This window comes from Mastacembelus armatus, chromosome 17 (assembly GCF_900324485.2).
Source record: "Mastacembelus armatus chromosome 17, fMasArm1.2, whole genome shotgun sequence".
In the NCBI taxonomy this organism is placed as follows: Eukaryota; Metazoa; Chordata; class Actinopteri; order Synbranchiformes; family Mastacembelidae; genus Mastacembelus; species Mastacembelus armatus.
Genome location: NC_046649.1, coordinates 4,700,419 through 4,717,883, shown reverse-complemented (window position 1 = coordinate 4,717,883; position 17,465 = coordinate 4,700,419). Strand labels below are relative to the sequence as shown.

At 40.2% G+C, this 17,465-nt stretch overlaps 1 protein-coding gene across 1 annotated transcript in view; it reads left to right on the top strand.

Annotated features, from left to right (window-relative positions):
- The first annotated feature begins 6,901 nt into the window (after positions 1-6,901).
- The window catches only part of LOC113134108 (microtubule-associated protein tau-like), a 48,652-nt gene continuing 38,088 nt past the window's right edge, over positions 6,902-17,465 (top strand). Inside the window, exons 1-2 of the mRNA XM_026313345.1 lie at positions 6,902-6,911; positions 7,307-8,578. Coding sequence (XP_026169130.1) covers positions 6,902-6,911; positions 7,307-8,578 — 1,282 coding nt within the window. The remainder of the gene's footprint in view (positions 6,912-7,306; positions 8,579-17,465) is intronic.

Genomic DNA, 17,465 nt, shown 5'->3' with positions numbered 1-17,465 from the left:
ATTTTAGCTGTGTGCTTAGGGTCATTGTCCTGTTGAAAGGTGAACCTTCGGCCCAGTCTGAGGTCCTGAGCACTCTGGAAGAGGTTTTCTTCCAGGATATCTCCGTACTTGGCCGCATTCATCTTTCCTTCAATTGCAACCAGTCGTCCTGTCCCTGCAGCTGAAAAACACCCCCACAACATGATGCTCCCACCACCATGTTTCACTGTAGGGATTATATTGGGCAGGTGATGAGCAGTGCCTGGTTTTCTCCACACATACCGCTTAGAATTAACGCCAAAAAGTTCAATCTTGGTCTCATCAGACCAGAGAATCTTATTTCTCATAGTCTGGGAGTCCTTCATGTGTTTTTTGGCAAACTCTATGCAGGCTTTCATGTGTCTTGCACTGAGGAGAGGCTTCCGTCGGGCCACTCTGCCATACAGCCCCGACTGGTGGAGGGCTGCAGTGATAGTTGACTTTGTGGAACTTTCTCCCATCTCCCTACTGCATCTCTGGAGCTCAGCCACAGTGATCTTTGGTTTCTTCTTTACCTCTCTCACCAAGGCTCTTCTCCCACGATTGCTCAGTTTGGCTGGACGGCCAGGTCTAGGAAGAGTTCTGGTCGTCCCAAACTTTTTCCATTTGAGGATTATGGAGGCCACTGTGCTCTTAGGAACCTTGAGTGCTGCAGAAATTCTTTTGTAACCTTGGCCAGATCTGTGCCTTGCCACAATTCTGTCTCTGAGCTCCTTGGGCAGTTCCTTCGACCTCATGATTCTCATTTGCTCTGACATGCACTGTGAGCTGTAAGGTCTTATATAGACAGGTGTGTGCCTTTCCTAATCAAGTCCAATCAGTTTAATTAAACACAGCTGGACTCCAATGAAGGAGCAGAACCATCTCAAGGAGGATCAGAAGAAATGGACAGCATGTGAGTTAAATATGAGTGTCACTGCAAAGGGTCTGAATACTTATGACCATGTGATATTTCAGTTTTTCTTTTTTAATAAATTTGCAAAAATGTCTACATTTCTGTTTTTTTCTGTCAAGATGGGGTGCTGAGTGTACATTCATGAGAAATAAAATGAACTTTTTTGATTTTGGCAAATGGCTGCAATGACACAAAGAGTGAAAAATTTAAAGGGGTCTGAATACTTTTCGTACTCACTGTAGGTGCACTTTTCTGTCTGTCTGTTTTTAAAGGAAGTCTGCAGCATGTACAGTAGGTCATGTACCCTAGGTATGGCCTTAAAATGCTTATTTGTCAGACATGTTATACCTGAAAATGTATGTGGTAAGTACCCTGGGAAATGAAAAATGTGCACCATTACAAAATAGATTTTGTATTTGTGCAGTGAGTAACATGCAGGTTATGTGACATTTGAGGCAAATCTATTAATGTTCCATTCAAGGCATTTTTGCATTAGACAAACAAAGGTAGTTTCATTACGCTTCTTTTTGTTGACTGCTCTTTATCCTATCCTTTAGGACCAGGAATGATGTCATCAATGATGTCATCAGGTGGACGCCAAGACACAGTCGGTCAGCCTATCTACAGCTCTGACTACCTGTCTGGTGAGGGTTAAAGAAGTGATCATTATTTATCACTTGGTTCTAGCACTGACATGTTCATGCATATTCATAAGCAAGCAATTCACGCCATTGCAATTAGTTGTTATGTGTGAAAATTTGATGCAGAAATGTGCTTTGTAGTTGTTGTCTACTGTGGTTTATGCTCTACATATATATGATCAGGTAAGATAAGATAAACTTAATCTTAACAATAACAATAACAACAATAATGATAATCTTAACATATGAACATAAATATATATATATATATATATATATATATTTTTTTTTAGTATGAGAGTGTAGAATATTTTCACATAATAAAACACCACTTTTGTCTCACCAACAGGCTCTTCTCAGTCTGGAATAGGAGGAACCATGGGGTCCAGCATGCCACCATTCCAGACCAGTATCAGCTCTAGTCTCGGCCAGTCTGGAATGAGTTCAAATATGGACACCCAGAAGAGTTCAGGGTTGTTTGGTCTGGAAAACAAAACTACAAGTAATACCAGTGGAAACAGTCCATTGAAAACTGGTGCCCCATTTTCTGGCCCAGGAGTCCACTCTATGGATAATTCTACAGGTATCACAAAGTGGGGTGGTTGCATGTGCTATAGGCAGAAAGGGAGGGTGGAGTCAGGAGAATGAAGAGAGAGTGGGAAGTTTCTTCTCTAAATTTCAGCTAAATCATTTTACGTGACACTTGTAAGCCTGATTTATTGAAATAGTGAGGTGGTGTTAGAGTTGGATTTGGCACACAGTTACAGAGGAGGGTGGAGCTAAAGCCTTGGCACAAATTGAAAAATCTACATCCTGGTCATATCTTATAATGAATTTAATCAAACCCAAATGTTAGACTATACTATTCAATATTATACTAATCTTGCATTTAGCTTTCTGTACAGTTTGGGCATGAGTGTGTGGTGCGTGATGACAGCAAGAGAGCAGCAGCTTGATCACACAGGACATGCTTTTAGCAGCAGAGGGCAGCCTTTTGTAGTTGCTTTCCCTGTAGGTGGAAGAGTTTCAGCTCTCCTTTGACGTCTGTGGTTGCCTCCTGGCTCTATGCTGTCTGCATTTTGCTCCTCTCTTCATCTACTGACAAGCTGAACACAGGTGACCTTTTTAAGGACAAGCCACAGTTTTTCAAGTAGTAGTTAACAGTCTAAAAAGGAAACAGCAGCCTATAAGTAAGTGAGTGCGCCACATTAAATGTGGGCTTTCATCATGAATTAATAATGTTTATAATAATCAATAGCTGCTTCAGTGAGTAACAGCTGAACATCACTGGTTGCTGAGCAACAAAAGCACAAGCCCACAAGAGGGTTTGACAACAATGACAGAAGCACACTATGCCTTCTGCAGATTGTAATTTAGACAATCTCAGCCTATTTATTGTAAAAACCAAAAAACTAAGGGTGCGTTCAGAAAAGACGACCTACTAGCCTAAAATGGTTTGCATCTGACGTTGTAATTTCTGCTACACATTTTATTCTTCAATCTGAAACATGTACTGTTGTGACATTTGTCCATAACATAACTCCCCACTAACCTACACATATTCAGTTTTTAGGGAATGAAGTGATATAATCACATGCTCCTATTTTGTTGTTTAAATTTGGAGTTTAGCTAAGCCCTCCATCACACAGAAAACCTGCAGGTGGACAGGCTGAGGCCAGTATTGGGTTGGCACAGAAATTATTGTATTCTTCAGTTCATTTCTTTGTGGTATGGTGCTGTGCATAAGGATAGATTAGGTTAGTCAAAATGTCTGGATTTAAAAGTCAAGATGTCCTGGCAATGAGAGTAACAGTGTTTTCTTAATATATATATATATATATATATATATATATATAATGGGAACCAAGAAGAAGCCGCAAGGAAAGCAGCCACAGCCAAATACCTACAGAGAGTAAGGCAAGTCCTAAGAAGTCAGCTAAATGGGAAGAACAAGGCCATCAACATCTACACCCTGCCGGTCATCAGATACCCCGCTGGCATAATAAGCTGACCAAAAGAGGACATAGAAGCCACTGATGTCAAGACAAGGAAGCTCTTCACAATGCATGGAGTACTTCACCCCAAATCCAGCATCCTGAGACTGTACACTAAGAGGAAGGAAGGAGGCCGGGGACTGGTGAGCGTCAGAGCCACCATCCAAGATGAAACAGCCAAGATCCATGAGTACATCAGGAAGATGGCCCCAAGTGATGGAATACTCAGTGAATATCTCAGGCAACAGAAGCCCGATGCAGAGGACGAAGAGCAAGAACCATCATGGCAGGACAAACCACTGCACTGCATGTACCACCGACAGATACAAGAAGTGGTTGATATCGAAAAGTCCTACCGGTGGCTGGAAAAAGCTGGACTGAAAGACAGCACAGAGGCACTGATCGTAGCAGCACAAGAACAGGCCCTGAGCACAAGATCGATAGAGGCCAGGGTCTACCACACCAGGCAGGACCCCAGGTGCAGGCTGTGCAAAGATGCCCCTGAGACAATCCAGCACATAACAGCAGGTTGTAAGATGCTAGCAGGCAGAGCGTACATGGAACGCCATAACCAAGTGGCCGGCATAGTGTACAGGAACATCTGTGCCGAGTATGGGCTGCAGGTCCCAAGGTCAAAATGGGACACACCTCCAAAGGTGAGGGAGAATGACCGAGCTAAGATCCTGTGGGACTGACTGACAAACAGGTGATGGCTAACCAACCGGACATAGTGGTGGACAAACAACAGAAGAAAGCCGTAGTGGTAGATGTAGCGATCCCAAGTGACAGCAACATCAGAAAGAAGGAACATGAGAAGCTGGAGAAATACCAAGGGCTTAAAGAAGAGCTAGAAAAGATGTGGAAGGTGAAGGCAACAGTGGTCCCCGTGGTAACCGGCACCCTTGGGGTCTGTGACCCCCAAACTGGGAGAGTGGCTCCAACAGATCCCAGGAACAACATCAGAGATCTCAGTCCAGAAGAGCGCAGTGCTAGGAACAGCTAAGATACTGCGAAGAACCCTCAAACTCCCAGGCCTCTGATAGAGGACCCGAGATTGAGGAAGACACACACACCACCCATAGGGGTGAGAAGGGAAAAAATTTATATATATATATATATATATATATATATGTGTATATATATATATATATATATATATATATATATATAAAACACCTAACACACAAAATCTGCAGATATTTACAACTCCTGCCATTTTGCAAATTATTTTCTGCAAAAAGAAAGTTGCATTAGGTCAGGACTGACAATAAAATTAGCTCATTTTCACTCTGGTTCAGTTCAATCTTCATTTGCCCTTTAAACTGTCCTTCTCATTGAGTGAGGTGAGCATAAAGTGGGTAGGGTAAGGACAGTACCATGGAAATATTATGACAGCTGGATATGGCACCACCACATTTTCCCTCAGTGGCTACTCACAGCATTGCAGCAACAAATTCCACCTGCAGTCCAAAAAGCATTTTCCTCCTGGAGCCCAGTGATAAAAAGATGTTTGCAGAACTGTTGACAGGACACCTTGAACTTCAAACAGTTTTTTACTCTTTCTATTATTATTTTTAATACATATGTTTCTAAAGCTTTTACAGTATTTATCCCATTTTATTTTCATGATGTCATTCCAGTGTAAAACCTATGGGTGGAGTGGGAACATGTCAGCAAGTCAAAGCACTGGCAACTCATGCACATGAGAGCAATGAGCATTAAATGCAGAATCTAACGAATGTTGAGCAGTTAGGATTAGAGGACTTGCACGAAGCACCACACCACAGAGGTACTGAGGGAGCAACAAGCACTGCTTCCACACTTGTCACACCCATATTTAATCCTGCCCTGGCCAGGGATTCAACCAGCAACCTTCCAGTCACAAGCTTGCTTTGCTAACCTTAAGGCTGCCCCTGCCAGACAATAAAGAATCACTTTTTGTTTGGTAAAGATTGCATGTGCAGAGTTTATCATTATTCTGTGAATCTATAATACATTGCATATGTCCATTGTGTTATTTAGGTTCATTTTAGTGTTTCTGCATTTGTGATGGTTTACCATAGTTACCATTTACTACAGCCTAAGCATGCATTTATTTTTAATCATGCAGACTAGACACCATTTGAAATGTGCTTGATTTATTTACCATGATAAGTTGCCCAAAAGCCCCGTTGCCCCCAGTGTGTTTGTTTCGCTCCATTGTGTGAGTGTGCAAGCTCTGCCCCTGGATGATTTGGCTTAAAACAGTCAGTCCATTCAAGGTTCCATTCAGAAACTTAAAAATCAAAAATTTACAAAATGTGATATGACCAGACCAGATGTTTCAACTTTTATTTCTTCCCAAGGTTATTAAAACCATAAACTGAGTTAAGACTCTGAGTTAATGTTGATGTATTATAGATTTCCATTCACAGTTTCTGGTTCAACAAAATTGCCACTGACAAATCAAAATAACGTTTATGTGAAATGTCAATTTAAAATTAATTTCAACCTGTGTTATCCTGGCAGGGATGAGTGACAACCACATCGTAACTGGCAAAAATCATGCAGATCAATCAAAAATTCAGCCAATGCCTGCTACTGATGGTTATGTTGCTATAAAGCATTACCTGTAAATATACATCTTCATGTGAATTGATTATGTTATAGTATATGTAGTCTTTACTGAACCACAGCGATAGACAGTGACATGTGAGTAAAACAAGCTATGGTTAAATGTATTTATAAAAGCAGGTCCCATCACATGTCAAAGAGGGCTAAAGCAATCAGATTATGGTTACTATGGCTGGAAACATGCTGGGAAGCTAACTTTAACTTTGTCAAATTTGTTTTTCTCTATACACAGGCAGCATATGTAACAGTGCAAAGGCTATGCTTATTTGACTGGCAAAATGTATCATCTAAATGCAGTTCTAACACATGTTGCAGTAACACGCATCAGATAAAATGCAGTACTGCTGTTATAATAGCATCAGTTTCTGGTTCCTGGACCCACCCACTCTCGTCATTGAAAACCATCATTTAGATTCTAATTTAGTAATGAAAATCCTTCTGTCTGTCCAAGTTTCACAATGACACATAGAGATTATCACTCTCTGTCTTGATTTGGCAGCTCATTTAACAATGCACTAGATTACCTTGAGGAAATAAGGTAGCACAGAGTTTGACTTGCATTATTGGACTCATTGTTTCGATTAAAGAATTTTTGCATCATCCAGACTCAGACAAACTCAAGTCATTTATATTTGCAAAAAAAAACAAAAAAAAACAAAGTTAGTGTGAGTTTAGCCTGGCTTTGCTCTGCTAACTGTGATCTATGGTTCAGTGTTAGACTCTCATTACAAAGATTCACGATGTACATTGGTAAACAACCAAAAGCCTATATGTCCCCCAGTGCAGTTCAGACAAAGATTTGTCCACTGTGTTATACAGAGGTCTGGTAAACTCGCTGTTTTCTAACTCCGTAACTCTAGACTTTGCACAGAAATAATGTGTTTTACATACTGTGTATAGTACGACTCGGCAAAACAGCTAAACAGACTCTGTAGTTTGAAATTAGTGGAGTTCCTTGTATAGATTTAATAGATTGGACTAGACCAGACAATATACTAATTTAATGCCATGAAACACACAAACAGTTTAGACCAGATTTTAACCACATTTCCTCTAGTAACCACAATCTCATGGCTTTTTGGCAAGTGATTCTCTGACACAGTATGTGATTGGTTCCTCCTCTTATAAAACCCTCCCCCTGGCAGCTCCTATCCTCTCTCCCAGCGGGTCATTGGACGACAGCAGTCCCACGTCCTCTACTTCCGAGCCTCTCAGTCCAGAGAGAGCAAGGCCGGGGAGCGAGGCTGGCAAGCAACAGCAGAAGTGCAAGAAGAGGAGAGACTGCAATGAGGTGTACAATGCCTTGAATAGCCAGGAGAATAGCATTGGTCAATCAGAGAAGCATGGGATGAATGATAAGGATGAACAGGAGGTAAAAGAAGATGAAGACGAGGAGGAAAACTGGGAGTGGGAGATCAGAGAGAGTGGAGGAGTAGGTAGGGTAAAAGGCAGGAAGACGAAGAGTCGTGCAAGACTTCCAGAGGAGTGGGGAGCACCTCAGCAGCCTATATCTCCCAAACCAGTTACAGTTGCTCCTACCTGGGCTTCAGCTGCTGACTCTGGTCCATCTGGCTTCAAAGCTCCAAACTCCAACCCCAGCCCTGTTTTGCCCTCGGCCCCTACACAAATACCCACAAGTTTTAACAGTTCCCATGCTAACCTTGTAACCGACTCGTCTCCACGCTCCTATGAGCCCATGTGTGTAGACGATTTCCTTATGTCTGCTAATGATGGGCAACAGGCAGACAAAGAGAAGATTTCAACTTGCAGACCAGAAACAACTGTGCCATCCACCACCAAGAATGGCTTAGCTGTGGATGTTAGTGGTAGTCTAGCTTTAATGACAGGGGACAGTCTGAGCCCAGTTTCCCAGACCTTCTCTTTCCTCGATTCAGTCCTCCAGACCCCTCCTGGCTCAACTCCTGACTCACAGACTACTACCCCCATCATCAACACGCCCTCCCTTGCTACTGCTCCCCTGACAAAGTCCACCCCAACAGAAACTGCCATACCTGCTTCACAAGCTTCCTCTGTCTCCAAGGGCACTCCAGAATTTCCTCCTGCTTCTGCATTGTCCACCAACTCAACTGCAGTTGAATCAACCATCGACATTAACGCCAAATCTTTTGTCCCCTCAGCAACACTCATGTCCCCCACAGCCTTGCCCCGTACACCTGCAGCCATTCCAGTAAGCTCCATGGGAACCACCGCCTCAGCTATGCCCATTAGGTCAGCTTCTCCCTGCAAGAATGAAACCACCCCCACTAGACCATTAGGCACTCTCCCCCACCAAAGCATAGCCACAACCGTTAGTTCAGCTACCCCACCTCCCTCCATCACTCCTGCAGCCCCTCCCTCTCTCTCTGCACACTCAGAGCATCAGGAGTCCTCATCGCCACAGCTCCCCCCAGTGGAAGGTTGGTGAATTACAGGGAAGATTTTGACTATCATGAGGCTAATTTGAACATGAGTCATTGTAGGCTAGGGTAGCAGGAAGAAGCTAATAATTGTCTTCCTGTATGCATGGCTCTTTGTGGATTGAGGATCAGACCTGCTTGGTGCTTGATCTTTTCCTGTTTGTATCTGTAATAATTAGGGCCTGACAGAGAAACACATGGAAGCTTATATTTTAATCACTTCTTGAGACATTCATATCTAAAACTGATCTAGACACAAAAATGTTTTGCCATTTAAAAACATTTAATATCTAAAAAGAAATTATAACCACAGATACCTCAAACATTTTTAAACATTTACCAGGAAAAAAAAAACATTTGTGTCCAGATGCACATTTGTCATAGTAATTGCTGGCATGTGTATAGGATACAAATGTACTGTGCTGTTCCGGCCCTATATTAACAAAACTGCAAGGATAAACCGATAAGTTAATTTGATTTCCGTCTGCCTGCCTCTGTGTGTCTAGTACCATGATCATCACTGTTTTATTACCTGACCTGCTGCTTGTGATAGCTCTACTATCTACGCTTGCTCCACCATCTACTGTTTCATGTGATTGTCAGCTGCCTGCCTAACTTCCCACTATCTCCTCTCTGTCTATAGAAACACAAACCTGGGTCTGTGCATGGCAAAGCTAGCTTGTTACTGCCTGTTAGCTTTATATAGTCAGTAACTGTTTTTTAGTATTTGCTATTTACTGTTAATAACAGTAGTGGTTATAGTCTGCTCACAGCCAAATTAATGTAGCAGTAGAGAAGTTAAAAGTATGGCATGTGACTAAAATTTGAAAACATGTTGCAAATTGGTTTGCCATTAATGTAAGACAGTTTGGGAAGACATAACCTGCAAATTTCAGATTTTTGGATGCCTATTTGGTTTATTGTGTGTATGTTTTGCATTTCTGTTGAAACTGTCTGTAATGTATTTGACTACATTTAGATTCTCAAAGATATTTTTCTGTGTAAGTAGACATTAATTTTAAGATAGTGATTGTAGGCCATCACAAGTTGTAGCTAATTTGCCACTTGCTGCTCAGTAAAGACCAAACTGGAGTAAGCTAATCCTTATAAATTATTTATAAGTATACCACATTGGCCCCCATTAGGGAACACAGTTACAGTTACAGCTACAGTTACACAGTACAAAAAATATCTTAAACTAAGTTCCCTCACTAGATATTTTGCACAGCTTTCAGTCACATCTCTTAGTGCAGTATGCCATGCCATGGTTCACCTTAATGTCCATGGCATCCCACTTCCTGTATAATATCACCAGAATTCCATACTTAATTTATGTGATGACAACCAAGCCACTGACAAAATGAGTAAATGCAATTCACTGATGAAACCCAGAAGATGTGGCCAAAAGCTGGCCGGCATCAGCCTTCCAGCTTAAGAGTGACAGTATACAAAATGAGATGGACTGATTCTGTAATACAAAGATCCTGTGAAGTCTGTAAGTGCAGAGAAATTGATGTTTCTGTTCCTGTTTACCTCCTTGTCCAAGTTCGAAATGATCTGTTTATTATGGCATATGGGAGTTATTACTGCAACAGAATGGCACAATTGCTGATTTTGTATCTACAAAAGTTATAATTAACTCTGTAGGCATAAATTTTTAAAATTTGACAGATATAGCTGATCACATCAGTTGGTGTAACAACATTATATTAGTGGACAGTCCAATGTCCACATGTCTTTTTGGGCTGCCTGGCCACTTGTACATCATGGGGCTCCTGGTAAAGCTGGGCTAAAATCCATTATCCATGATTTGCTTTTTTTCTTTTCTTCAGCCTTTATTTACTACTAAAACCTGAGCATATTTGGTAATATTTTGAGAACAGCATGAACTAAAACAGGGCTGTCTTTCACACTGGTTACCTAGAGTGAATAATGGCAAATATGCAAAATGTGCTGTTACTCCCAGAATCTCTAAATGAAGCTTTAAAACAAACTGATTATTTTCAAACAAAATATCCAACTCCTAGTCATTGTTAGGGCTAACATCTTGGTAATAAATTGTCATGTTTAATCAGTGAAACTGTTTCTGAAGTGACTGAATTTTCTTTTTTCTGTTTCTTAATGCCATCAATGATGGAACTTTGAACAGCAGGTAAGACAAACCTCTTTTCTGAGTTTGTATATTCCGTTCTCATACGAAACATTGAAGTGGACGTTGGACACCACTGGGCCCAATTGTGGCATTATTTTGATTTTGTTGTATATAATCATTTTATTTATTTACACATGGCTGCTTTGACAGTGATGGGTTTGAATATGCAATAAAAATGGACTAAATTCAAGCAATGTAGAAAAATGATATATTAATACATAATTTGTCTGCATTTGAGTTGTTAATGGCATAGCATTGATTCCCATATTATCTTCTTTTGCCATAATTGTGACAGTGGCTGACAGATGTCTCAGGTGACATAAAAATATACAGTACAGTGTGAAAGTTTTAGGCACTTTAGACGTTTTAGATTCTTATCACCATCAGGTGTATGATTTATCTCAATAGTGCATCCCCCCTGTGCAGGACAACAAGCCCATAAAGTACCCATTACAGTTTATGAAGAACTACTTTCAGGGGCAAGAAGAACCATGAGTCCTGCAGCAGATGGTCTGACCCCCAAAGAGCCCTGATCTGGGCAGTGTGGAGTCAGTCTGGGATCACATGAGGAGACACAAACACTGGGACAGCCTTAATCTACAGAAGAACTGCAGCAGCTTCTCCAAGGTGCTGCAAAGTACCAGGAGAAACTGAGTGCAGGTCAAACCAGAGAGAACTGGTGCTGGTTTAAGGAAAGTGCTGGAAATACTGATTAGATTTCGGTTTAGTTCCCTTTCCTGCACTTTCTATAAAGATAATTGATAAATGAAAAATTATTTATGTCATTTATGTTAAAAGCATCTCGTGTGTGTTTTAAGTGTCTAAAACCTTTGCACAGTATTGTATATAAGTGGAGTGGTTGGTGCAGATGAAAGGGGATCCAGGAGCCTTTCTTGTTTTGGAACTGGGAGCTGGTTCCACAGGAGAGGAGCTTGATAGCTAAAGGCTCTGCCTCTTGTTCTAATTTTGGAAACTCTGGGAACCACAGGTAGACCTGCACTGTGAGAGCGAAGTGGTCTATTGGGATAATATGGTACTATGAGGTCTTTAAGGTATGAAGGAGCTTGATCATGAAGGGATTTGTATGTGAGAAGAAGGATTTTAAATTCTATTCTGGATTTTACAGGGAGCCAATGAAGAGAAGCTAATATAGGAGAAATACGATCTCTCTTGCTAGTTCCTGTCAGGACTTAGCATACATGTCCTTTGTTGTCTAACAGATTTCTTGGAACATAAATTTCTATGGGACAATTGTAAATCAAATTGCATACTTAAATATAAATAATAGCAAATCCACCTTCATTTGCCACAAATACAAGGCTCTTTACCAACTGTATAGAAATTACAGTGAATGTTTAATGAAATTCTGCAGCCTTTCATTCGAATTAATCAGATTAAGTTTGTGTTTGTGGAAAGGCTGTCACTGTTACAGAGGCTGAGGTGTCTCGAGGTAAATATGTTGCTCTGTAGCTCAGGCTCCCTTCTTCAGTTTTCAGCTGCTACTGCTCAGTCACGCACGTTTCATGGGATAAAATAAAGGATGTTAGTGCAAACAGTACAGTGTGGTATTTTTCAAAACACAATTATTGGTCTGGTAGAAATTGCCCATCATCCACTGTAAAGTGATAATTACTACATTAGTGGTTCTTTCTAATACTAGTAACCTTTTCGACTGTGATGAACTTTGCTAGAGCCCTTCCCAAAAATCTCCCTGTTGTTGAAAATGGTTGCTTAAGGTGGAGTTTCTGATGATGCAGTAAATGTCCTTTTCTACTGTATAAACTGAAAAATAACTTCATTCCAACACCTGCACATTCTCACTGAACAACCTTCATCAGGTACTTACTGCAGTATGTGATGGTGGTCCTTCACACTAAAATCTTTTCACTCTCTCTCACCATCTATTGCACCTATAAAGTAGAGCCATGAAAAGATCTTTGTTTTTCAGTTAGTGACAAAATCCATCATGAACTCCACTGAGACTATTTTCTATACACAGTGGCCACCTTTTTAGGGGAAACTGAGTAATCTGATGCAACAAAATAACAGCCATAAATTGTAGATGTATATAATTTATATGGTTATATTAATTGCCCCAGTGCAATGCAGGTAGACTGCTTTTGTTATCTAGTCAGACTAGGAATCAGTGAGTGTGCTATAATATAGTTATTGACAGCCAGCTAGTTCCCTGCTTTAAGGTTTGATAGACATGTTTTTCTATCAATATTATTCTAAGTCTGTTTCTTTCTTCTGATTTTATCGTGTGTATTTATAAAACCTGCATTCGACATGCACCTCTGTCTTCTCTCTAATACAATATTGATGTCTTTATTCAAGGCAGACACACTCACTTTTTACCAGGAGTCACATGTTGTATACCGATTGTTTTCAAACCAAGTATGGTTTTCACCCAGAAAGTTCAGGGGCACATAATGTCACAGTCAGCAATGAAAAAGTTTAATTAAAAATGGCTGCATACTTTAAACTGGCCAGCGGTCTGTGGCATCACCGTCTCTCATCTCATTGTTGTCAAATGCCACCTCGTCCCTATTTCACTGCACAACCAGCATGACGTTAACACAATGTTGTCTTAAAGTGGTAACAGTGCACATGTATCACTTACATACAAGCATCATGTCCTCTAAAATGGGAAAAATCTGCTTTCATTCATGTGTTAATTAATTGAAGGTTTGTGTTGTGTTTATGTCACTGAATGTGTCAGTGTGTGTGCGTGTGTTTAGCTGGTCCTGCTGCATGGGCATTTTTAGCTGGACAGTCTGTGTGTGTAGTGAAGAGAAAGCATTCTTGAATGCAAAGCAAAGCAGTAGTCATCATTTGGCCAAAACACACTTACAATCACACACACACACACACACACACACACACGATGCAATGACCTGGTTTTGTCCATGAGAGTTAGTCAATCAAACTGAATCAAAGTGAATCCTATCACTTGTTGCTAGAGACCCACATGTGCTGTGACTGGCTGTCTAAGATGGTAGCTTGACAATCATGTTTTGTTGAGTGTATCCCTACTCACTGGCTCCATCAAGTGTTCACTGGGAGAATTGCAGCTATGACCATAAACTGCAGCTGGAGCTCAACAGTGACAAATGGCTGCTGGTGACAGAGAGGAATAATTCAGTCCCATTAAATACACTGAAACAGCTAGGCATGTGATTTTAATGTAAATATTTGCATTTCTTTTCAGGTTTGGTCCTGTGAGGAAGCTGTAATACATTAAATCTGTCCCTGTCTTTCTGTAATTAAATGTTCACAACCATTACTGGTGAATAATGCTGAAATGATTAGTCAGTGTATTTGATTAGTTGTTCAAAACCAAACTCAGCAGTAGTTCTGGTAATTGATTGATCAAGTCATTTATCAAGACAATATGTCAACTATTTCAGACCCAGCTTTTCAAATGTGAGGATATGCTGCTCACCTCAGTTTGAAAGCCTTGTAATTTGAATATATTTGGGTTTTGGTTATTACCATTGGAAATTGTGATGGGATTTGTCTGGCATTTTATAGATTCAACTGAACAAGTGAAAAGGTTACTGAGCATAATCATGAATCTGTGAGCCCTACTGTTGGATGTTGTCCATGGCACATACAATACTACAGCAGATATGTCAGATCAGTATCGGTGCATGTTAGCCCAATCGATAAAAGAAATTTCAGTAGACAAAAGTCAAAGTTGGTTTGAGGCAGTTCAGAAACTGTCACTGTTACATAGCACTAACTAAAAAAAGCACTGACAACTTGTATCTGGAACTGTGAAATGTTCTGCTAAGGGGGCAGCAAAAAAAAAAGAAAAAAATGAAGGCATCTGTATCAAGATTATTGTTTATGGTATGTTTTTGTCAATAAAATTGCCACCGGTTGATATCATCAATGGATTTTTAAAGCTTCCATGTATCTATATCAAGTACAAAAACTCCAGTATTGGTCACGCTATAGTAAACCTATGAAGGCATCTTTCCTTATAGGCAGGTACTAATTCTTTTCATTTTACTTGTAAAATAGTCTTACATGCACCATAAATATATAAATATTCAATATATTCTTTTTCATTGTGAAGATGTCTGTCTTTATTTCTTTTACTTCACTACCATCATTGTGTTGTAATATTTTCAAGAGTCCCTTGAAACTTTCACGTATTATGTGTTCACTCACTGTGACAGCTACTGAAGAGTGAAAATCAGACCTAGAAGACTCCCCATGAGGAAACATGGATGCCATGAAACAGATGGAGCTGTAAAAACATGTTTTCTTGATGGTCAGCTGGAAGTTAATTTCATTGGCTTGCAAAAATGATCACATATATTGGGTAGTTTGGTTATGGCATTGGCAAAGGAATGATAGGATCACTGAGTTCAAATCTCATCGCATTATTTTCTCCTTACGCAGTAGACTGCTCACCCATCATGAGGCTACATTTAATTACCCATTAATAGTTTCTCCCTGCGTGATGCCAGTTTAATGAAATCCTATTTTACAGTCTCTTTTAAAGTGGAATTTTCCTCATTAGTGAGCCCAACCTGAGCACTGCAGACTGCAGGATCTTATTTAGGACACTTCATGTTTGGCATATGTGTCTGCCACACTTTCGTTCGGGTTTGTCTGTCTTCTGTATATTTAGGGTGATTTTTTTTCTTTTTTCTCCTTTCAATCTACTAGTTACAATATTTCTATAATGTCTGAAAATTTTACTCCTTTGGTGTAGAGATCAGAAAAAGCTGATATTCTTTCTTAATATTGCAGTTTTAGGATAAAATACTTTTTCACTGATCTTGTGTTAAACATTGTCGAGTCCTGCAATCGATAGGGTTAGGTAACCTGCAAAAATGATGAGTAATGATTAAAAAATATGTTTATATTAATTCACTGGTATGGGCAAGGATAAAAATGGATTTGATGCAGGTGGGAAGTGGGTAAAACAAATAGCTTTTATTAAATAGCTAACCCATAATAATGTGACATCTTACTATAGGTATGTCTTTGTAGGCTATGTGGGCCTATGCCAACACAGATGGCATTCAGCAAAATTTATTTCTAGAGTATATTAACTGTAATATATGTGAGGATGCAGATTATGTGATCCTTTTGTACTCACCTGTTAAACCAGTTCTAATTAAACAATAACACTAGCCAATATGAGAAATCCATGTTACAGTCGATATTGTATAATTTAATCAATGAGGGAAAGGCTGTTAAAACCGACTGTGTAAGTATGTTTTAATTATGGATATTAGTAACAGAACAGGTCCATTACAGAGCTTAGTGGGTGCAAGTTTGCAAAACTGGACCCTGCTGGACTCAGAAACATTGTATTGGGTCTTTTAAATTCATTTCAGACTACAGAAGGAGAGACAGACTAGGTTAAGCTATTAGAGCAAGAAGTTTCTGAAAACTATTTTTCTACTTGTCTTCTTTTCTTCCCTCCTTTCACCTCAATTTTTTGCTCTCATTTCTGGTTCACTCTTCTCCCCCCTGTCTTATCTGTCTTATTTCCCCCCTCTTTCCTACTTTTACTTTCCCCCCTTTGCGCCCTCCCCTTTTTTCTCCCATCCTCCATATTTTCTTACCTTACATCTGTTGCCCTTCATCATCTTTGTTATCTCAGATTCCTCCATCTCCCTCCTTTTGTCTTCCTTATTCCCTCTGTCCACTTTCCCTCAGCTCCCATCCATCCTCTCTCTGCTTCTCTTCCCCACCCTCTCATTTTTCTCTCCTGTCTCTTTACCCTTTCTGTCACCTCCAACTGCATCAACTCTTCCCTTGTCTTGTCAAGATGCCTTGTGTTGCTCCAGAACTGTAGTAATCACTGCATCAGTGACTCAGGGGGTGAGGCATGGGGCTTGTGGGGGTGTTGGTTGGGAAGGGAGGAGGGTTGTCAGGGTGACATGGGAGGCAGTTGCCGTGGAAACAAAGACACTCCGCAAATGGGGGATGGAGGGATAGAGAAGAGGTGGACTGAGTGTGACAGTCAGTGAGGTTGAAGAATAAAAATAGAAACACTCTGACAAGATCCTCCTCTCTCCTTCTCTTCCTCCATCCCCACACCCTTCTCCCTCTCTCTCTGCCCATGGGCAGTCAGCTTTAGCGTCCTCCATCTCCAGCTGCTGTTCAACAAACTGTGAACTTCGGAATGAAGAATTACACTGACCTCCATGATGTTTTCCTGCATAAAATGTCATTAAAGCATAAGATTGCATTTCAGCATCCACTGCTATTTTCTAAAATCTGTTATTCTCTTTTAGTACTTTATTTGAATTCCTGTGGTCTACCTTGTTAGTTGCCGAAGTTTTAGTTTTAGGGACTTTTACAGTTTCACTAGGGTAACCATATTTAACCATTTCCAATGTATAATCATTAAACCGCCATCCATCCATCCAGTTTCTATACCCACTTATTCCTTAACCAGGTTCATGGGGATCATTAAACCTTTCACACAAAATTTGCATTAGGCTATTTAAAGTTGCCGTGGCTCATGGGCAAAATAGAGCCATATAGCATTACAGTAGCATACTGATGAAAAGACATATTGTTTCAGATAATTAGTCGGAAAAAGTTGAAGCAAGGGGGTCAACTACTGTATACTGGAAAATTGCTTTTGATCTCTAGTTAATTTAGCATTCATTTACTGTCCATAATACAACTAAACAACTCAAATATAAAATGTAATATAAAAATAAAAATAACACAGTCAAATGGAATTGCAGCACAAAT